The sequence below is a fragment of the Protopterus annectens genome, chromosome 4.part0 (assembly GCF_019279795.1).
Source record: "Protopterus annectens isolate FY-2018-M chromosome 4.part0, PAN1.0, whole genome shotgun sequence".
Lineage (NCBI taxonomy): Eukaryota > Metazoa > Chordata > Ceratodontiformes > Protopteridae > Protopterus > Protopterus annectens.
Genome location: NC_056733.1, coordinates 968,736,843 through 968,761,574, shown reverse-complemented (window position 1 = coordinate 968,761,574; position 24,732 = coordinate 968,736,843). Strand labels below are relative to the sequence as shown.

Below are 24,732 nucleotides of genomic sequence, written 5' to 3'. Positions count from 1 at the left end.
TCCCCCCATCCAAAGTAGACACAAGTACTACAATGGCTTTTCATCTGTCCTTGATTTTGCAGAATGTTCTGGTTTCTGACATATTTTTATACTGTTGATTTATGCTTATTATTATTCAGAAAGTGCCTGTTGCTCTGTGTTTAAGTAGCAATGCTTTAATGACCATCAGGTAAGCTTGTCTGAGATTGTAAGATGCAAGTAAGCTTTAATAAGCATACTGTTAAAGAATTACCAACATTGAAAGCCTTTTTGTTGTTGCCATGCAGAGAATTTTTACATAACTAGATAACGTATAAGCCTTAAGTATTGAAATGTATATGACAGTATTTGTAATAAAGGACAGGATTACAGTATTTTCAGAAGCTCTTTACATTTGTTGGAGACTTGCAGTCATCTTTGCAGGCTTTACCCATAAACTAAACAGAATGCCAGTCTATCATGTGTGGTCCATAACCTGTACAGTAATCCTTTAAGCAATGTATCTTGAGCTTGTTTCTTGTTTGGTGTTCATTTTTTTATTTTGATCATGTTTTCCCCATGAAACAAGTAGATAGTTGTTGTCAGGCAGCAGGTCTTTTTTGGATAAGAAACATTTTTACAAGTGGGGGTATCACAGAGATTGCTACTTTCAGCATGTAACTTGGTACGTTAATAAAGCTGAATATAAATTATAATTAGAACTGCAGTGCAAGGAGAAGTGGTTTGAGTTGAGTGCTGCTTGTTTTTTATACTTAATTTTAACTGGCATTCCAGTAATGTATTTAAAAAGTAATTTATTTTTTCATGCCTTACAACCTTTTTGTTTCCATCTAGATATTAAGTAAGCTGTCATGCAGCCAATCGATTGAAATATGTTTTTTCTTCTACACTTCATTTTGTCTTGATTGGACTCTCATAATGATGGTTTGGCACCCAGGGCAGAGTATTTAATTAAAGTTACAGTTTTTGTGGTTTTGAGCATAGCTCCTCCCCTTTCTGGTTGGCTACACCCATTCCAATTGATCCCACCCATGCAGCTGTCTCCTGCAGCACCCCTTTAATTTGAAGTCACCAGCCGCCACTGCATATACTTATACATATACATATACACACATATACATATTCATATACATATACAAATACACACACATATACACATACATATACATATACATATACACACACGCATATATTTTTTATATATATATATATATATATATATATATATATATATATATATATATACACACATATACACACATATACATATACAGATACATAACACATATACATTCATATATGTAGGCTTTCCAGTTTTCATCACACGAGAAGCAGGTAACATAGCTTAATATAAAAATACTTCCCAAAATGTGGAAGTTCAAAGCCTTATTATTAAAGAGTTTTTCAAGTTAAACACGTTATTTTTCAGTTGAACATGGTTACATAACTACTAGTACAAAACTTTGGAACAGCATTTAAAGAGTTTTGTGCCTCTGATTGTACGATGATTGAGATATTTAAAGTAGGAAGCAACTGTCATAGCAGAAAAAAACAACAACAAACAGTGTATAAAGAAGGGTGTGGAGCATTATTTTCTGAAGTGTTTGTATTTTACTTTCTATATAAGGTAAAGTATTGCAGAAATTCAGATGATATACCACTGTAGCTCTGCAGTTACTGACTAATTAAATCATAATGGGCACGTAATGAATCTTTGCACACTTAAATAATGCTGAGATTCGTCAGACTGAGACTTTGAAGCTAAACAGTAACCAGTTTGAAGCAAAATACAATCTAAAGTGAGTTCTGTTTTTTAACAGATGGATCACAGGAGACTGGGAACCTTGCAGCAAGACATGTGGAAAGACAGGGACTCAGAATCGATCTGTACGCTGCATCCAGCCTCTTCATGACGGCACTAATCGCTCTGTTCACAGTAAGTACTGTAATGAGGACCGTCCAGAATCCAGGAGACCTTGTAACAGAGTACTGTGTCCGTCACAGTGGCGGACCGGACCATGGTCACAGGTGAGCCTTCTTATTTTATTTTTCGTGTATTAAGATATCTTTTTGTATTTTTGTAATGAGATTCTCATACCTACATGAACGTGTGGTAAAATAGTAGATTCCTCTTTCAGTCTTACTTGGAACAATGTTTGCTGTATAAAAGTGTTTTTAGCAGCCATATGTGCAATTGTTTATGAAGGTTTTAGATATGATACAAATAAAGTATCTTACTATGAAATGATCGCAGTGGAAGAAATTAAGTATTTGGTGATTTAAAGGAAAGAGCAGACAGTCTCAGACACACTGTACAACTGCTGGAGTGTAACCTTATTTGAAATGCACATTTTCTGAAATGGCTGTAATATTTTCCCAGAATGTATTGCAGAGACAAATATACCCTGCAACAGAGGCATACAACATCAGTCTAAAAAAACATATAAAAACGCATGCATAATGAAATAATAATTCATGGCAAGGTTGTGAATAACTGTAGGATTAAATTCTAGCCAGCAAGGTGTAAGTAAACACTTATGCCATTGATTATGATGGCTATTCGTTTGGGAAGGTGGTGTGGTCATTTTGCTGTTGTTGTTACAGATATGAAACAACATCTCTTTTGTTTTCTCTTACTCTGCCATTTTACTCTTTTGTTATAAACAACAGAAAATATTTATTGGGATATTATTGATAGATATATGTTGCTGGCAGTAAACTGTGTTGGAAGTGCAGAACATAATTTCTTGTCTTCTTAGTGAGGGGTGTTTTCAGCAATGGTAATGAAGCTGTGGTTTTACATCAGTGTTTTAAATACAATCTGCTGTTCCTAAATTTGAATTGTCAGTGTTTATTTATTACTCAATTAAATTCATTCTGTTCTGATGGTCTGGTAAGATAATGCACCATCAGGACATATAATAACATAACCTGTTCTGGAACATTTTTTTAGTCAATAAAATGTCAGAATTCAACTTAATTAACATAATCCATGGAAACTAAGCAACAATCGTTGGTAAGGATGATTTACTCATACCTGTTAATCTTTAGTCATGAGAGCAAAGCCCATATGACCAAATGCTCTGACCCGGCAGAAATGAATTTGCTCATTAGTGATTCATTCCTCCTCCATGGTGGATTATTTATTTTATAGCCTAGTTTTAAATGATATAATTTGCAGCAGTTGATAACCCTTCAATAAGCTCTTTTTAATCACTTTTTTATTTGCTGCAGTCAGCAAAAAACAGAATGAAGGCATCTGTATGCAGACAATTTATGTATGTGAAAGTTTGTAAAGCAAGGGTAATGCTGGCTTGTAAGATACTTGTAAGATGTTTTACTCAGATGGATTTTGTTGAACTTCTATTTTTAGATCTATTTTTCACCCCTTCTGTAACCTTCAGTCTGCTGTGACCCACTGTCCCTCCTCAGACTTTATAAATGGCCCAATTTATAGGTTCATATAGGTTCATGGGAGATTATTAGGCTAATGGCTTAATTGAGCTTACAAGCCTATCCAATATAATCTGATTTTACCCAATGAATCGCTCCTACGGGCAAGAATATGGCACGGATTTGTGCCTGTGCATTGAGTACCTTACACATTGCCCCTGGCCATAAGGTACATAAGGAATACCACAGGTATGAAGCTCTGCTTAATGAGAATAATAAGCTTGTTCCAAAGAAGGGGCAATCTCTCAGACACATATCTGTCTTTCCAACATGTTTTGTTTGAGTCGCTAAGTTTAGATCCCTAGATCATGTGACCTTCACGCTGTTTGACTTGTGGATGAGTAGCAGCTCCATCAGGGTGAGTTGCTAAGTTTAGATCCCTAGATCATGTGACCCTCATGCTGTTTGACTTATGGATGAGTAGCAGCTCCATCAGGGATGCATTTATGTTTTGTTTGAATCGCTAAGTTTGGATCCCTAGATCATGTGACCCCCGTGCTGTTTGGCTTGTGGCTGAGTAGCAGCTCCATCAGGGATGAATTTGTGAGTGCCTGCTGTTAATAGTCGATAGCAGACAGAGTAACAGGATAAGACTTTTAGTCTATCCACATAGGACATGTTGTTTCTTTGTGACGAACCTCTGTGGTCACTCCAGCTGTTGTAGGTGCCTAGTCAAGTACATGCCAAATGGCACAGTGTGCTCAATTATTGGTCTATTGAGGGCTGAGTATAACAGAACTATAATTTCCTTGGATCTGGATGCTGTACCTTTACTTTTAAGTTGTGCCACCTTGAAGCACTTCCTCACCACTGTGGACATATGGTGAACAAAGTTAAGGCTACTATCCATATATGCACCTAGATCTCTCACCTCTGAGTCTGCTCTTAGGGGTGTGCTATTGATATTATAGTTTGTAGGGGTATTTGACTTCCCAAAGGAGATGATAATGCATTTTTTCACATTTAGTTTTAGGCCATGGTTCTGTTAATAATCATTTGTCTGATCTAGACCCTCCTTCAAAGGTTCATAGATTGCTACTAGGCTAATTGTCCTTGTGGGCCATTTTAAGCTTAGCCCATTATCCCATGTGAGAATAAAACCCTGCACCCTGTATCTGTAAGGTGAACACCTTAACCATTGTGCCAGTGTCCCAGTCCTGAAGGATATCTCCAGCACTGGAGGATTTAATGATTTTCCCAGGCTGCAGTTGTCAGCAAACTTTGTCATCCAGTGGCTTTCCACATTAGTCTTGACTTCAGAGAAGTATATTCTGAACAGGAGTGGTCACAGCACTGAGTCCTGTGGCACACACTAGTAACAGGTCTGGTCCCAGCACTGAGACCTGTGCCACACCACTAGTAACTGGCCCCTTGCTGGATCTGGATTCACCTACTTGAACCACGTGTCCTGTCCATGAGCCAATTGGCTATCCATCTAGTGATGTAGGGATTTATGCACAGTTTTGTGAGTTTATTTATAATATTGTACCTAAGTGAGGAAATTTGTCAAATGTCTTGGCCAGGTTGAGGTAGGCAGTATGTACTGGTTTACCCTTATCCATTGCCTTAGTGTTTCTCAAAGAAATCCACCAGATTCAGTAAACATGACCTGCCCTTGACAAAGCCAAATTGGATTGGGGCCTGTATTTGGAGGTCTGTTGTGTCGTCATTTATCAGGACCATGATTATTCTTTCTGTGGCCTTACATATAAGACTAGTCAAACTTATGGGTCTTTAATTTCCCAGGTCAGTAGATAGTCTCCCTTTATGCAGAGGGATGATGGTCGCTGTCCTCCACTCTATCGGGGCAAAGCCAGTCTGGAGGCTGTGGTTAAATACAGATCCTAATGCGCCTGATAAGTCCTGGTCTAAGCTGTTTAAGATGTAACCTGGTATTTTATCAGGCACCACTGAGGCTGTGTTTTTAGTTTTAGAGAGTGCAGTGGCAACCTGTTCTTTGGTGATAATTAGTGGTGGTGGGTATTTCTTTTGGGAAAACTGTGGGTGATGAAAAGGTGAAATCTGAGCTGAATTTGTCAACCAGCAGATATTCTATATCTTCTGGCTTAGTATGGAAGATGCCATCTACAACTAATTCTGCACATTGTTGGGTGTTGCCCTTAAGATCGTAGATATAACTGAAAAATGCCTTATTGTTATCCTTAGCTTTGCAGGCTATTTTTACCTCAAAGTCTGCTTTCAGAGACTTGACTAGTTCCCTGATTCACTTGTTTAAACTGATGAGGGACTTTTTGCTCTGCTATACACACGTTCCCTCTTACTTCTTGACAGGATTTTCTTTCTTTTGGTGTACAACCTATTAATACCAGGAGTCCACCAGGGGGGCTTGTTTTTGCAGTTTGACCTGGGTTTATTTCAGTCTGGTACTGCCGTTTCTATGCAGTTGTTTATATGGTTGTACAGAGCTTTTGTGTGTGCCACTGCATAGGTTTCTGTGTTTTCTGGATTTGGGGAGCTTGGAAACTAGCTATGCCACCCCTTAATATGGAGTAAATTACTTTACAGACTTTCTTAAAGTTTTTGGGGTTAGGTGGGCAGATTAGTTTTACCTTTATAACAAGGGAAACTGCTTTGTGATCTGATGGTACTAGTGCAGACATCACACAAGGGAAGGGAGATGCAGCACTCTTCCATATTTCCGAGTACCAGATCTAGGATATTTGTTCCCTTAGTGGGACCGCAGATTAGCTGGTCCAAGGCATTTGAATTTACAAAGTTAAGAAATCTTTGGGCTTGCATGTTAGTGGTTGTGTATTCCTCCCAGTTAATGGAGGGGGTAGTTAAAATCACCCATGAGTATGGTAGTGGGCTTGGTGGTGAGTGATTCTAGTAACTTCAGGTATGATGCATGGGTTTCCTGGTTCATGGTGAGGGACCTGCTGTTAACAAGAATATGGTAATGGATTTTTCCCATGGTTAGTTGGACATGGAATATCTCAAGCATGTTCATATTGTTTGACCTGCCTTAAGGGGTGCTTATCCTTTATGTAGATAGATACACCCTTGCCTTTTTCTCTTTCATGTTCAGTGGGTCGGAATGTATGCAAGGCATTATAGCTATAGACTACCAAATTGCTTTCCAGGGCTTTGAACCATATTTTAGTAACTGCACCGATGTCATCATTCCCCAGGGTAAGGAGAGCATCCTGGGGCAGAAGTTTCTTGTGATGTCATCATTCTCCAGGGTAAGGAGTGCATCCTGGGGCAGAAGTTTCTTGTGATGTCATCATTCTCCAGGGTAAGGAGAGCATCCTGGGGCAGAAGTTTCTTGTGATGTCATCATTCTCCAGGGTAAGGAGAGCATCCTGGGGCAGAAGTTTCTTGTTGAAACTCCTAGCATTGAGCAGTAACACATTTAGCTTGTCCTGAGTAGCTTTTATTATTTTGGGAGATTTGTCTCTTTGGCAATGCCTAAAAAAGGCACTATGGGGTGGATAATCTTTTGGCAAATATCCAAAAGGCTAGAGGTGACAGGTGAATATCATCCCTTGCAAAGCGGTGTGGCCTGTCAACCATGTTCTCCCAGACTGACAAATATTGGACCCCCTTGGAGTAACACCAGTAGCTAAGCCAATTATTAAAGTCAACAGTTTTCTGTTGGTATTGTGGCATCATCCTTGGAGATGGTAGAATGCTGCTCAGTGCGAGGCTCATACCTGCTGGTACTGTGGTATCATCCTTGGAAACGGTAGGATGCTGCTCAGTGCGAGGCTCGTACCTGTTGGTATTGTAGCACCATCCTTGGAGAAGGTAGAATGCTGCTCAATGCTAGGCTCACACCTGCCTCTGATACATATTCTGAGAGCTCAGTCATGTCTCTCTTCATGTATGGGCTATGACTGAGTCATACTGGTACTTATGGTTTGGTGACTGAGTGCTTGTGTAATCTGGCAAATCCTAGCCCTTGACAGGCAACTAACTGTGGCCTTCTCCTTATTCAGTCTGGTGAGAGGGACATCAGTATGTCTCACAATGGAGTCTCGTATGACCAAAATATTGGGTTGTCTGGTGTTACACCTTATGGGCTCAGTAGTTTAGTCACTTTGTGGAGTAGTTTTATGTGTTGTGATGGGAGCTGCCTTGTTTGTAGGAATGCAGAGTTACTAAGCACAGCGTTTGGGAGGCCTTTGAGATTTGCGTAAGTTACATGTGAGCACCTGCGCATAGGTTGGTCTATGTGTATGGTCCTTTGTTAGTGTGGTGAGTGTTGCATGTGTTTGTGTCACTGACAACCTGTTTGACATTTTTTGTGTGTGACATTGTGTAACTACATCTGTCATATATTGTAGTTGTCTGTTGTAGAATTAAGTGGTTGTCAGTACATATGGACACTGCCATATGGCCTCAAGATGCCTGTGTCCACCAAGCTGGCTGCAGAGATAGCAGGGAAGTACCCAACCATAGTTGCCAGTTCTTAATATGTGTTTTACAAGAGAACAGAATGGGCGTGTTTGCAATAGGAGGAGGCTTGTATCCTGTGCAATCTACAGCTACCTGATGCAGTGATGCTGCTCTGCGTGCAAACTAGTTGATCCTTGAGCCGCGACATACTTTGGAAATTTCAAAGATCACTCTTATAGGGAAAAATACAACTTCTAGGGGCTTGCAACTATACAAGGCACCACTAACCACCACTATATAACGCTGCCCAAGATGCAGAAACCTTTACAAATGCACTCTATGAGCACCTACAAGGATGTATGAATCATGCCATCCAATAGAAGGAGGAAACTAGTTCAGAAAAAAAGCAAATCCCAAGAAGGAAAGACATCCCTGATCAGTATCAGTAAGAAACTGAGGTCCCTCATGAAATCATCCATGGCTAACTTCGAAAGAAAAATAGCCAAGGATTCAAAAGATAACCACAAAGCCTTCTTTAGCTATGTTAAGAATCTAAGTGGCAATTCGCAGATATGCACTGAACTAGTGCAAAATAGCACAAAATATACTGAACCTACTGATATTGCCAACATCCTGGCAGATAGATTCAGTGCAAACTTCACCCCCTCTCACCTCCAAAAGGGCCCACAACAATACCAGTAAAATGTAGTGTCCCAAAAATCACAGACGCACAGGTGAAAACAGCCCTTTCAAAAGCCAAAAACACAGCATCAATGGGACCAGATGGTGTCCCAGGCTGCATCTTGCATGAACTACAGAATGAACTAAGCCCCCACCTAAACACGCTGTTCAACCTCAGCCTCTCCACAGGCTACATGCCCATAGAATGAAGCACAGCAACAGTTATTCATCTCCACAAAGGAGGGCCCACAACTGACCCTGGTAACTATCGCCCCATAAGCCTGACTAATCTGGTCTGCAAGGCTATGGAGCGCATCATCACGGAACTCATTAACAAAGACATTGGGAACCTCCAAGCACTTGACCCGACCCAGTTCGGCTTTGTTAAGGGCAGATCATGCCTACTAAACCTGGTTGACTTCTTTGAGACAGTCACCAAGGCCATAGACAAGGGAAATGTGGTTCACACAGCCTACCTTGACCTCGCCAAGGCTTTCGACACCATTCCCTACTTGGGTATTACAGAAAACTCACCAGCCTGAACATAAACCCCTATGTCACGAGATGGGTTGCCAACTGGCTTACAGACAGAACTCACACGGTAAGAATAGCGGGCTCCAAGTCCGACTCTAAACCAGTCACAAGTGGTGTCCCGCAAGGCTCGATCCTGGGACTCCTACTGTTTGGCATATACTTCTCAGAAGTACAGGCAAACACAGGAGGACTATGGCTAACCAAGTTCTCCGATGACTGCAAACTGGGAGCCATAATTGACTCTCTGGCTGACACGGACATACTCAAAAGGGCCTTACCGAGATGGACACCTGGTGTCAAAGTCATGGCCTCAAGCTAAATGCCAAAAAATGTATTACCACATAGGTGCCAGCCCCCTTAATACAGAAGAGGTAATAAGAGATCTGGGGACCCAGGTAGATAGTAATCTCTCCTTTGACAATCATATTGCCAAAGTAGTAAAGAAATCCTTCTATGTGGCCCATCTATTTACTAAAGGGTTCGCATCTAGAAATAAAGAGGTTATAGTGCCCCTCTACTCATCGCTCATCAGACCCATCATAGAGTACAATACCCCATTTGTGATGTACCTCACAAGACACTTCCAACAGCTGGAAAGACCAGAAAAGTACCTCAATAAGAGGATTACTGGTCTCAAACATATGTCCTATGCAGCCCGACTGAAAAAACTCCAGCTGTACTCAGTGGCATATCGCTTACTCAAAGGTGATCTCTGCCTGACTTGCAAAGCCATGTCCAACTCGGAATTGATGGACATGCTCCAGCTAAAGGAATCCAAGTCACTGCGAGCCACGTGCTCTAGTGAGGTAAACCTCACCACAACAATAAATAGAACATGCTGGAGGGATAGATTCCTGTCGCAGAGACTCCCCATGCTTTGGAGCAAAATTCCAAATTACATCAGACAGAGCCCCTCACTAACACTCTTCAAGACAAACCTTAACGAGTAGATGGGTAACAGAAAATACACCCCTGGGATCACTTCATTGGCTCTGCTTGACAGAGGATCAGTTAATTAATCAATTGGGCAGCGAAAGCCGTCACACTCTGGCTAGGCTTATAAATGCCCTCGGGCAGATAGCCTAGTACCTACCTATGAACCTATGAACTTTGCAAAGCACAGAGTCACACAAACAACAGGCTTATATGTAAGCTGAAAGAGAAATTTTTAAACTAGGTTTGCCATCAGGCCAATCAAATAAGCACACAATAAACTTTCCAACAGCAATTTCCAGCTCATATGGGTGAAATCAGCCCTCTCTTAACACAAGTGTGCAGACTTTTAGCATTTTTAGTGTAAAATTGACTGGTTTGGAGCCCAAGTATTAGGAATCACAAAATGGATGCCTAAAAGCACTGGCAACAGCAGATAACAATGTATTTAGAACAATATAATTGCATAACAGCAGTCCTTACATCAGTGGAAAAATGGAACTTAAAACAATAAGCAAGTCCTGGAAAAAGTAATAAATAGCTCAGGAATCTTCAATAATGCAGTGAAAACAAGTAGTAAAAATATCTAAATATATTATAAGATGCTGTTTCATCTAGGGACCAGATTTTCATGCAGAAAATGTTGGTTTCATTTTCCTGAAAGGAAATCAGATATATTTTTGTCTACTAGTAAGAGTACGCACTGCCCACAGCAGAAATCATTCTTTTATCTATCTATCTGTCTATCTATCTATATATATATCTATCTATCTCTATCTATCTGTCTGTCTATTTATCTATCTATCTATCTATCTATCTATCTATCTATTTATCTATATATCTATCTGTCTGTCTATCTATCTATCTATCTGTCTGTCTGTCTGTCTGTCTGTCTATCTATCTATCTATCTATCTATCTATCTGTCTGTCTATCTATCTATCTATCTATCTATCTATCTATTTATCTATCTATCTGTCTGTGTCTATCTATCTATCTGTCTGTCTGTCTATCTATCTCTATCTATCTCTATCTATCTATCTATCTATCTATCTATCTATCTATCTATCTATATATCTATCTACCTGTCTGTCTATCTATCTATCTGTCTGTCTGTCTGTCTGTCTGTCTATCTATCTATCTATCTATCTATCTATCTATCTATCTATCTATCTGTCTGTCTGTCTGTCTGTCTATCTATCTGCCTGTCTATCTATCTGTCTATCTATCTATCTATCTATCTATTTATCTATCTATCTATCTATCTATCTATCTATCTATCTATCTATCTATCTATCTCACTGATAGGGGTGGGGCTGCGTGGTTGTAAGCTGAAATGCATTACTTTGGCCATTATTCTTCATCTTCCACTTTTGACAATGATATGTCAGAGGTAATCACCAGAAGCAACTATCTATTTAGGGAACAGTCTGTGGATGAAAATAAAAGACAGTTAGTTGGTCACTGCAAAGTAATCACTGTTGTGGGTTGTGTGATGTGGGGACAGTGTATGTAAGTCTAAGAACAATGAGTTAAAGTGCATTATTTTGGCCATTATTTCACTTGCAAGCACTTTTAACATAAGAGGGATACACAGAACATGACTATGTGGTGGTATGTAGGCAAAGTTTATATGAAAGCACCTAGCACTTACACAATCACTGTTGAATGATCATAGACATACAGTGTGTGTGAGTCTGTGAGTGTAAAGATAAAATTCATTAATGACTCTACTACGTGTTTTACTTTCTTCACAATCACACATCAGAAATGTGCATATAAAATGTCTATGCCTGTAAGCTGAGAACAAGTATGTTATCTGTTTGAATATAATGGCTTTTTGATGACAATGTATATGTGTCTGAGAGGAACAAGTGGAAATAAATTACTCTGGGCATTATTTCTTTCATATTCTTTATTATCAGGTATGGGAATTATATGCAAAAGATAGATGTCTTTTGAATGTACAGTTGAAGAGGCATGCTATGTGTAAGAACAACTCAGTAAGGTAGCACAGAAGATTAAAGCTAACATTCTTTCACAGGCTTCATTATGTAATTCAGACTTTGATCCCTTTAGCCACAGCATGCCTACTGTGTGACTTTGATCATGCCATTTAACCAAACAGTGCCCCGAGGCTGTAACTAATATGGGTCCCTGTGAACCAGTCTATTATCCCTAATAAACAAATATAGTAAACATTCAGCAAAGGGCAGTTCCATAATCACTGTCAAATGATCACTGATATGGGTCTTTGGGGGAGGGGCAATATATGTTTATGACAGCAGCAAAATTAAATATTTTACTGTGGCCATCATGCCATTCGTTATCTTCTCATGGAGACATCAGAAATGCACAGAATATGGTTGTGCTTTTAGAGGCAGGCTATGATTAATACAAGGTAATAAGGCAAAGTAACATTTCTTTCACTGCACACAGTCCAAAACTCAATGTACTGATAAAGACAATGCACTACCATGTAAATCTGGACAGAGGTGAAGAGAAATCTTTCAGCTAGGATAGCATTCCTGAATGAGTTTTTTTTATCCAAGTATTATATTTATGGCAACTGACAGAGTATTTTTATGTACAGCTAACAATTTTAATATGTTTTGAGGCTTTCTATTTTCTCCTCAAAAGGCCACATGAAAGTTCTCATTGTGCCTATACCCCATACATTGCTAAAGGCAGTCTGCAGCTGTATAAATTAGGATTACAATTCCGTGAAATCCTTGAGTGTGTAATGACACTGTTGAGTGTATTTTTTACCCATAAATCCTATTAGAATTGCCTGTGTTTGTTATTGACTACATTGGAATTGACATATGGCCTCTTATATACAGCTAAAGTCAGTGATTCAGAGGAATTTTGCTGTTAGTTTGGCATTATGCCCAGTTTCCACTAGTGGGTTATTTGGCCTCTCAAAAGGCCAGGTCAAACAAATGTTCATAGTATATTTGCACTAAACTCTGGTTACAAGAGAATTAACCAGTCATACATATTGCACCTTTCAAGGTAACATTTAGAGTGAAGGCTAAACTCCATGTACTGACAAATGCTGCCACCATGTAAATCAGGAATGAGCTGCAAAAAATCACTGGGGATAAAATGGCATTTTTAATAAATTCTGTACCAAGTACATTATTGGATTTGCTTTTTTTTTTTTTTGTTACAGAATGCCATAGGGGAATTTACATGTGATCTTTCATACAGAGCTATCAAATCCATGGTTCCATAGAAAGGTGTTGTCACAGTCTGGCAGTGTGGCATTATATCAAACTTCCAGTGAAGAACAGTTTGACCTCTGCTAAAAAGGCAGGGTGAAACTCATATCAGAATTAATTGTGCACCAAGTTCTAATTATACCAGAAGTAAAAATACTGATAAGCATTTCATAAAACAAGACAGCACTTTTGTTACGGCATATAGGGTTGGGTTTAAGCTGCATCTACTGACAAAGGTAGTATAGTGTCATGTAAATCAAGATTGAGATGTAGAGAACTCCTTATGATACAATGGCATTCTTGACTATATGTTATACCCAAATATATTGGTAGGATTGCTTTGTCTCTTTATGGATTGTTTTAGGGGAACCAATATACCACCTCTTAAGGTGACACAGTGTACTCTCCCGTATTTTTGCAACGTGTATATATACGTTTCCACAATTATAAGCTGCAACTGACTCCTATAGCAGCATCGTGAGTAGCCACCACATCCATGAAGTTTACAAGGTACGTAGGGGAAACAGAAGTAGCTAACCAGGCCTTTCTCCCATGTCACAAATGCACATGCACACGTGAACAGTTTGGATCTATGTGATAACATCAAAATACCATAATGCCGAATGTCATATGGTCGAGACCATATGATCTAATTACTAGAATGTCGCACAACAATAAACAAAAAAAAAATCTGTATTTTTGCACCATATTATATATATACAAACTACAAAATCGCACTACAGCGAGGAAAAGGATAACGTCCCAGATCCCCGCTGTACTGTGATTTCCATACATATGCTTTGACATTCTGGCAATTCGATCATATGGTCTCAGCCATATGATGTTGTGGAACTTTGATCTTCTGACACAGGCCCAGACATTTTGTGCTTGTATATTTTCTTTTGTTTAAATGTTTTGAATTTGAACATAATTACTTTTCTGTAGATAGTATAACTTAGTGGAGTGTTTTGTCCACAGTCTCTGTTGAAAAAGAGCATATTTCTGAGCCAGACTATCCTGATTTCTAAATGTGAATGAATGAATGAATGAATGAATGAATGAATGAATGAATGAATGAATGAACCTCGTCTACGACATAAACAGGACATTTTTGTGGAGATAGGCATTTGTCTCAAACATGACGCTTTCTCTGGAACTGGCTTCCCATACATGTGAAACAAAGCTAATCCTTAACTACATTCAAACATAACTTGGATAGGAAATCACTAATTTAACCATGGTTTGGGATATATGTCCCTAACGGAGAAAGGCTGCCTGTGAATGTTTGATGTGTACAAGTCTTTATCACAACCATAAAATTCCTTACAGTATTGATATGTCAGCAATATTTTGGTAAATTTGGGGTAGGCTTGGCTAGGCTTAAAATGGCTGTTGGGCTGATAGGCTAATAACTACCTCTGAGACCATGAACAAACACAGCTCATATATTTAGTCTTTCAGAGGACCATTGTTGTTATAGTATGGCATTATACCCAGTTTGCAATGCAGGGATATTGAACTCTGCTCAGAAGGTTAGGTCTGGGTAAAATTGTTGTCTTGTGTAGAGACATGCATTAAGTTCTCATTACATCAAAAGTAAAAAAAAAAGAACTTTACAATTTTACTAGGCAACAGTTCTCTTACTGCATATAGGGTGAGCAGTTATCAAAGAACTATAAAAAGCAATGTACTGCTGTACAAATCAGGATGGAGATGAAGTAAAATCATTAGGCGTAGATCAGGATATAGATTAAGTAAAATCCTTGGGAGAAGATCAGGATGAAGATGAAGTAAAACCCTTGGGGATATATCAGGATGGAGATGAAGTAAAATCCTTGGGGATATATCAGGATGGAGATGAAGTAAAATCCTTGGGGATATATCAGGATGGAGATGAAGTAAAATCCTTGGAGTAGATTAGGATCGAGATGAAGTAAAATCATTGGGGATATATCAGGATGGAGATGAAGTAAAACCCTTGGGGATATATCAGGATGGAGATGAAGTAAAACCCTTGGGGATATATCAGGATGGAGATGAAGTAAAACCCTTGGGGATATATCAGGATGGAGATGAAGTAAAACCCTTGGGGATATATCAGGATGGAGATGAAGTAAAACCCTTGGGGATATATCAGGTTGGAGATGAAGTAAAACCCTTGGGGATATATCAGGATGGAGATGAAGTAAAACCCTTGGGGCTATAACAAGATGGAGATGAAGTAAAACCCTTGGGGATATATCAGGATGGAGATGAAGTAAAACCCTTGGGGATATATCAGGATGGAGATGAAGTAAAACCCTTGGGGATATATCAGGCTGGAGATGAAGTAAAACCCTTGGGGATATATCAGGATGGAGATTAAGTAAAACCCTTGGGGATATATCAGGATGGAGATTAAGTAAAATCTTTGGGGTAGATTAAGATGGAGATGAAGTAAAACCCTTGGGAATATATCAGGATGGAGATGAAGTAAAACCCTTGGGGATATATCAGGTTGGAGATGAAGTAAAACCCTTGGGGATATATCTGGATGGAGATGAAGTAAAACCCTTGGGGCTATAACAAGATGGAGATGAAGTAAAACCCTTGGGGATATATCAGGATGGAGATGAAGTAAAACCCTTGGGGATATATCAGGATGGAGATGAAGTAAAACCCTTGGGGATATATCAGGATGGAGATGAAGTAAAACCCTTGGGAATATATCAGGATGGAGATGAAGTAAACCCCTTGGGGATATATCAGGATAGAGATGAAGTAAAACCCCTTGGAGATTTATCAGGATGGAGATGAAGTAAAACCCTTGGGGATATATCAGGATGGAGATGAAGTAAAACCCTTGGGGATATATCAGGATGGAGATGAAGTAAAACCCTTGGGGATATATCAGGATGGAGATGAAGTAAAACCCTTGGGGTAGATTAGGATGGAGATGAAGTAAAGTATTCTGCATGATCAACAGGTGCAGGATTTTACACTATTTAAACCTAAGCACACATCATTGTAATATCCCAGCAGAAATGTCATCAAAACACTGATGAACAAAATAAAATAATGAGGGGCATAAATGCTTCGTGGACACCTTGCAGGGTTGCTAGGCTCACTCTCCATGAGACAGTGAGGAGTTTGGCTGTCTGAAACAATCTTAGAATGAACCAACAGCTGGTCCAGGTTGGAAAAAATGATGTTTAGGTGGTTGGGTTACCCGATGAGGAAGCTCTCACAGCGTCTCATAAACGAGGATTACAGGCATGGCCCACTGAAAAAAGGCACAGGGAAGAAATATCTAGAATATCCAGTTTTGTTCACGTGAAGACAGTGGAAAAAACAATATGTGGCAACTGTACTTTATATAATCTGACTTGAGTTTAATAGTTTCATGTTTTCAGTCAAGGGAATGCCACCTGATTGAGACAAGGTACAGACCACACTTTATCTACCACTGTCAAACAATACCAAGGAAATAAAACATGTATTAGGTGTGGCAAACTTTAGCTCCATGTTTATTAAAGATTAATACCATAGCAATGCCACTAAGGGAGTCAATCAAAAAGAAGCACAATCTGAATGGAATGGCAGACAGTGATACGTTCTTAAAAAGTTAAATAAATGATAAACACTTAATAACTTACCATTTTCCAAAGATTTGTCCCCTTACAAATGACTCTTTCACCTCTGTCTCTAAAATGCATCATCATTTTTTATGAAATATTTAGGGAATGTTACTGTTATAGTTGTTTGTAAAACACCCATATGTTAGGCTCCTACGTTTAAAGTAAAAGGGGCAGTTCTATCTTGAATTTTAACAAAAAGAATAAATGTCATGTTATTTTGGATACACTAGACAGTCTTGACATACTGAAATGTCGAAATTCAGTACGTCGAGACGAATAGTGGAAAGTGCAGTTAACCAAAACTACACTATGCCAAATCCGCAAATGTCGAATCTGCCGCTATTGTGGTGTCGCGTTCGTGGCGTGTGGTGCAGTTTGTGGATTTATCTGGGGTTTCAGGTAAGTGTTGTGTGTTTGAGGATACTGGGTAGGGATTTTAGTGTGTGAGTGTGTGCGGTGGTGTTTGTTGTGTGTTTGTATGTTTAGTGCGACCTTGGAGTTAGAATATATAAGTAGGGGGTGGAGGGTGCAGGGGGGCTTGCCCCCCTGCTTATAGGTAGGTTAAGTGTGTTTGTGTGTGTTGTTATGTTTGTTTAGTTAGGTAGGTGTATGTGTGTTTGTGAGATTATGTCCTGGTTTGTGTGTGTGTGTGTGTGTGCGAATGGTCGCGATTGTATTCATGATTGTGGGTTTTCGTTATGTGGTTTTTCGACTATTCAGTCTCGAAATACTGAAATTCGACATTTCAGTATTTCGAGATTGTATAGTGAATCCATATCTTAAATTGTCTAGTGTATAGTGTATATAAAAAAAAAGAAAATTTACATACAAACATAGATACTTTTTAGGCCTGAAATCACATTATATGTCTATGTTTTTGACACTTTTACTCTGAAGAGAACTGAAAACTATTCTTTTTAGCTGAGTGGTACACACATTTTATTGTTTATGAATTTCAGAAGGCACTAAGGGAACATAGACAGCAGACAGATCAAGTAAGACATGCATGTTTTGCTAAAATATGTCCAACTCAGAAAATGTCATTTTTTTTCAGAAAAGTCTTTTATTCTAATTTCATAAGAACACACTACTAATATGACTCAATAAGTCTGTTAGCCTGAAAAATACAACACACACATCTTTATTGGGAATAACAAATATATGTATATATGCATGCGCATGCACACACACACACACACACACACACACACACACACACACACACACACACACACACACACACACACACACGCGTATGTAAATTTATTTTATTTTACATTTGTTTACTGGGAAAGTCCGACTGGACACAGGTCTTTTTTCAACAGAAGCCCGGAGAGAAAAGCTCCAGATACAGACAGTAAGTATAGTATCAGTCAGTTATGTTAACATAATACACTTTGGAATACATAGTAACATACATACAAACATAGTTTTTATCAGTGAGAAGGCTAACTACATGTGCATACAGTATTTCATTTTTAATTTATAGCAGTTTGTATATGTTTTAAAATTATGAATAATAATGGGTGGTGCAGTGGTGCAGCGGTTAATGTTGTCGCCTCACAGCAAGAGGTTCTTTGGTTCGATTCTCGACTGGAGTGCCTTCTGTGTGGAGTTTGCATCTTCTCCCTGCATTCGCATGGGTTTCCTCCCGCAATCCAAAGACATGCGTCTGTAGCATTTCTCCCTGGGCCTCCGCTGAAAATAGGCTCTGTCCTAGCCAAACTTTCCTGGTCAACAAATGTTAAAAATAAATAAAATAAATATTTAGTGTGCTTGGAATCCATGATGGTGCAGCAGTAGCGTTGTTGCCTCACAGCAAGAGGTTCTCCTGTTCAATTCTCGGCTGGATTGCAGGGAGTGCCTTCTGTGTGGAGTCTACATGTCCTCCCCATGGTTGGGTGGGTGTTCGAAAGACATGCGTAAATGGGCGTGTCTTCGTTGAAGGTTGACCGTCGAGCTGGCACCTCGGCGTTCATGAAAACTTACTGCCAATCATAGGCGGACTGGAGTTCCGCTGTGGCAACCCCTAACCGGGAAAAGCTGAAAGACAACAACATTTAGTGTGCTATGCAGATTAATGGATTTCAAAGATGGGGATGGAGTACAAAGAAATTTAATAGGAGGGTGAGAGTAAATGAAAGAAGAGTGGAGAAGCAAGAAGAATATTAGTGGGGAATTAATAAGCTAAGAGAGAGGGAGTCAGTAGAGAGGAGTCGGTAGTACAATGATTAAGGAGGGATTTAAGAATAGCAGATCTAACTTGCTGGAGGTGAATATTTATATCCATAAAATATTACAGCATTTGTTTTCAGAATATCATGTCATGGCCCTTACTGAATTGTACTGTGCTGTTCATTCTGGTTATAAAGACACATACAATGTGTCTTCCTGTAAAGTCATCTAAATTAGAGGGAGTCTTAATTGTCTCCTCAAGGGAAATAAATATAAGTTTCACATCTGGTGTCATGACAACTCATTAAAGAAGTATTCTGAGATATTATGGTATTTTGCGTACTGAGACGAATTTTAACACACCACCAATGGAAACGCATACCGGAGATTTCGAATTCGCTTTTCTACTTTACACAAACACACACCTTCCTCCCCACACAAACACAAGCTCTGTCCTACATAAAAGAAGGGGAGCAAGCCCACCTGCACGCCCCCCATGGGGGGGCTGCACCCCCACCCCCCTACTTATATATTCTAACTCCAAGGGTTGCACGACATACAAAAACACACAAAACACCACCACACAAGCTACATTCTCCTCGCACACACACATCACAGCACCAAATCACACTAACACACACCATAGCCTCTACCCAAAACCCTTAACACATAAACACTCACCTGAATCCATAACTACAGCGAAACACCAGAAGCGTTAATTCAAAATCTCTGGTATGCAAGGTTTTGAATTTCACGCTTCTGAGGTTTCATTCTTTTCAGGATTCCACTTTATGGGCTCGAAATACTGAATTTCGATATTTCAGTATTTTGAGCTTCTAAAGTGAATCTATATATATATATTTACACGCACACACACACACACACACACACACACACACACACACACACACACACACACACACACACACACACACACACACACATACACACACACACATAGTATTTTTAATTTTCTTACTTCTGTACAAAGTATTCTAGGCTATTATTATATTCTGCATACAGAGCAAATATTCAACACTTCACCCCCAATGAAAGCAGAATATAATTCAGAAATTAAAACTGTAACAATAGAGACATACAATCTACGGATTCTGATACCTGTGTATACATGCTATATCCATCTTCTTCTTCTCTGAGATTTTCAATATGCCATGTTTCGGCAGCAACAATAGGGTGGTCAACTACAATCCATATCTAATGAATCTAAGGCTGCTACTCCACCTTTATCAAGCTCACTGAAACTCAGTACTAAGGTGACTCCGCAGTTATAGCTGCTTCAAACATGACCTTTTAGCCATGTCATGGTATAAATGAACAAAAAACTCTGGGCCTTACTTTTCATCCAGCCATTTGATCAGAGATCAATTAATGTCCATGCAATAAAAATAATTTATAATGCCACACTGTGATATTCAAGTTATCGTATGTGCTGGTTCATTATCTCACTATAAAAGGTCACATGTCAGCTCTTCTAAGATGATTCATGGCAAAACGTCATGAAATTCTAAAAGGACGTTTGGGTATAGAACAAACTCAGTGATGCCATTCTACAAACAAGGATTTTACTTAATGTCCATCCCGATCTACCCCCAAGGGTTTTACTTAATCTCCATCCTGATCTACCCCCAAGGGTTTTACTTACTCTCCATCCCGATCTACCCCCAAGGGTTTTACTTAATCTCCATCCTGATCTACCCCCAAGGGTTTTACTTACTCTCCAGCCCGATCTACCCCCAAGGGTTTTACTTACTCTCCATCCCGATCTACCCCCAAGAGTTTTACTTAATCTCCATCCTGATCTACCCCCAAGGGTTTTACTTAATCCCCATCCTGATCTACCCCCAAGGATTTTACTTAATCTCCATCCCGATCTACCCCCAAGGGTTTTACTTAATCTCCATCCTGATCTACCCCAAGGGTTTTACTTAATCTCCATCCTGATCTACCCCCAAGGGTTTTACTTAATCCCCATCCTGATCTACCCCCAAGGATTTTACTTAATCTCCATCCCGATCTACCCCCAAGGGTTTTACTTAATCTCCATCCTGATCTACCCCAAGGGTTTTACTTAATCTCCATCCTGATCTACCCCCAAGGGTTTTACTTAATCTCCATCCTGATCTACTCCCAAGGGTTTTACTTAATCTCCATCCTGATCTACCCCCAAGGGTTTTACTTAATCTCCATCCTGATCTACCCCCCCCAAGGATTTTACTTAATCTCCAGCCTGATCTAACCCTTATCTCTATCCCGATCTACCCCCAAGGGTTTTACTTAATCTCCATCCTGATCTACCCCCAAGGATTTTACTTAATCTCCATCCCGATCTCCCCCCAAGAGTTTTACTTCATTATAGGATCATAGGAGGTTACTAGTCTCTTGGCCCTGAGTCCCTTATAAGCCTAGCTAAGAGTTTAACCCAGGGTAGACAAGTCAGCACCCAAAGCCCTTGTCTAGCAGGGACATGGGTGGTATTCCAGGGGTGTATTTTCTGTTTCCCATCCAGTTATCGAGGTTGCACTTAAAAAGGGATAATTAGGTACTCTGCTTGCCTGGTGTATGAGAGCTTTCTTTTCTTAATTCAGTGTATGAACCACAGTGATTTCTGATGCACTAGTCACTCTTCCTTCTGCATGGATTTCTAACAATTCTTCCCATGAATGACATGGAACTGAGGTGTTTGAAAAGCATACTGCTCCATTAGTTCTGTCCACCTGTGCAGAGAATGGTTACCATGGAACTGAGGTGTTTGAAAAGCATACTGCTCCATTAGTTCTGTCCACCTGTGCAGAGAATGGTTACCATGGAACTGAGGTGTTTGAAAAGCATACTGCTCCATTAGTGCTGTCCACCTGTGCAGAGAATGGTTACCATGGAACTGAGGTGTTTGAAAAGCATACTGCTCCATTAGTGCTGTCCACCTGTGCAGAGAATGGTTACCATGGAACTGAGGTGTTTGAAAAGCATACTGCTCCATTAGTTCTGTCCACCTGTGCAGAGAATGGTTACCATGGAACTGAGGTGTTTGAAAAGCATACTGCTCCATTAGTGCTGTCCACCTGTGCAGAGAATGGTTACCATGGAACTGAGGTGTTTGAAAAGCATACTGCTCCATTAGTGCTGTCCACCTGTGCAGAGAATGGTTACCATGGAACTGAGGTGTTTGAAAAGCATACTGCTCCATTAGTGCTGTCCACCTGTGCAGAGAATGGTTACCATGGAACTGAGGTGTTTGAAAAGCATACTGCTCCATTAGTGCTGTCCACCTGTGCAGAGAATGGTTACCATGGAACTGAGGTGTTTGAAAAGCATACTGCTCCATTAGTGCTGTCCACCTGTGCAGAGAATGGTTACCATGGAACTGAGGTGTTTGAAAAGCATACTGCTCCATTAGTGCTGTCCACCTGTGCAGAGAATGGTTACCATGGAACTGAGGTGTGTGAAAAGCATACTGCTCCATTAGTTCTGTCCACCTGTGCAGAGAATGGTTACCATGGAACTGAGGTGTTTGAAAAGCATACTGCTCCATTAGTGCTGTCCACCTGTGCAGAGAATGGTTACCATGGAACTGAGGTGTTTGAAAAGCATACTGCTCCATTAGTTCTGTCCACCTGTGCAGAGAATGGTTACCATGGAACTGAGGTGTTTGAAAAGCATACTGCTCCATTAGTGCTGTCCACCTGTGCAGAGAATGGTTACCATGGAACTGAGGTGTTTGAAAAGCATACTGCTCCATTAGTGCTGTCCACCTGTGCAGAGAATGGTTACCATGGAACTGAGGTGTTTGAAAAGCATACTGCTCCATTAGTGCTGTCCACCTGTGCAGAGAATGGTTACCATGGAACTGAGGTGTTTGAAAAGCATACTGCTCCATTAGTGCTGTCCACCTGTGCAGAGAATGGTTACCATGGAACTGAGGTGTTTGAAAAGCATACTGCTCCATTAGTGCTGTCCACCTGTGCAGAGAATGGTTACCATGGAACTGAGGTGTTTGAAAAGCATACTGCTCCATTAGTTCTGTCCACCTGTGCAGAGAATGGTTACCATGGAACTGAGGTGTGTGAAAAGCATACTGCTCCATTAGTTCTGTCCACCTGTGCAGAGAATGGTTACCATGGAACTGAGGTGTTTGAAAAGCATACTGCTCCATTAGTGCTGTCCACCTGTGCAGAGAATGGTTACCATGGAACTGAGGTGTTTGGAAAAGCATACTGCTCCATTAGTGCTGTCCACCTGTGCAGAGAATGGTTACCATGGAACTGAGGTGTTTGAAAAGCATACTGCTCCATTAGTGCTGTCCACCTGTGCAGAGAATGGTTACCATGGAACTGAGGTGTTTGAAAAGCATACTGCTCCATTAGTGCTGTCCACCTGTGCAGAGAATGGTTACCATGGAACTGAGGTGTTTGAAAAGCATACTGCTCCATTAGTGCTGTCCACCTGTGCAGAGAATGGTTACCATGGAACTGAGGTGTTTGAAAAGCATACTGCTCCATTAGTTCTGTCCACCTGTGCAGAGAATGGTTACCATGGAACTGAGGTGTGTGAAAAGCATACTGCTCCATTAGTTCTGTCCACCTGTGCAGAGAATGGTTACCATGGAACTGAGGTGTTTGAAAAGCATACTGCTCCATTAGTGCTGTCCACCTGTGCAGAGAATGGTTACCATGGAACTGAGGTGTTTGGAAAAGCATACTGCTCCATTAGTGCTGTCCACCTGTGCAGAGAATGGTTACCATGGAACTGAGGTGTTTGAAAAGCATACTGCTCCATTAGTGCTGTCCACCTGTGCAGAGAATGGTTACCATGGAACTGAGGTGTTTGAAAAGCATACTGCTCCATTAGTGCTGTCCACCTGTGCAGAGAATGGTTACCATGGAACTGAGGTGTTGGAAAAGCATACTGCTCCATTAGTGCTGTCCACCTGTGCAGAGAATGGTTACCATGGAACTGAGGTGTTTGAAAAGCATACTGCTCCATTAGTTCTGTCCACCTGTGCAGAGAATGGTTACCATGGAACTGAGGTGTTGGAAAAGCATACTGCTCCATTAGTGCTGTCCACCTGTGCAGAGAATGGTTACCATGGAACTGAGGTGTTGGAAAAGCATACTGCTCCATTAGTGCTGTGCACCTGTGCAGAGAATGGTTACCATGGAACTGAGGTGTTGGGAAAGCATACTGCTCCATTAGTGCTGTCCACCTGTGCAGAGAATGGTTACCATGGAACTGAGGTGTTTGAAAAGCATACTGCTCCATTAGTGCTGTCCACCTGTGCAGAGAATGGTTACCATGGAACTGAGGTGTTTGAAAAGCATACTGCTCCATTAGTGCTGTCCACCTGTGCAGAGAATGGTTACCATGGAACTGAGGTGTTGGGAAAGCATACTGCTCCATTAGTGCTGTGCACCTGTGCAGAGAATGGTTACCATGGAACTGAGGTGTTTGAAAAGCATACTGCTCCATTAGTGCTGTCCACCTGTGCAGAGAATGGTTACCATGGAACTGAGGTGTTTGAAAAGCATACTGCTCCATTAGTGCTGTGCACCTGTGCAGAGAATGGTTACCATGGAACTGAGGTGTTGGGAAAGCATACTGCTCCATTAGTGCTGTGCACCTGTGCAGAGAATGGTTACCATGGAACTGAGGTGTTTGAAAAGCATACTGCTCCATTAGTGCTGTCCACCTGTGCAGAGAATGGTTACCATGGAACTGAGGTGTTTGAAAAGCATACTGCTCCATTAGTGCTGTCCACCTG

General features: G+C 40.3%; 1 protein-coding gene across 1 annotated transcript in view; it reads left to right on the top strand.

The window, feature by feature from the left end:
- Positions 1 to 24,732, top strand: part of LOC122799703 (A disintegrin and metalloproteinase with thrombospondin motifs 2-like) — a 2,689,413-nt gene that overhangs the window by 2,606,921 nt on the left and 57,760 nt on the right. Inside the window, exon 19 of the mRNA XM_044068936.1 lies at positions 1,800 to 2,007. Coding sequence (XP_043924871.1) covers positions 1,800 to 2,007 — 208 coding nt within the window. The remainder of the gene's footprint in view (positions 1 to 1,799; positions 2,008 to 24,732) is intronic.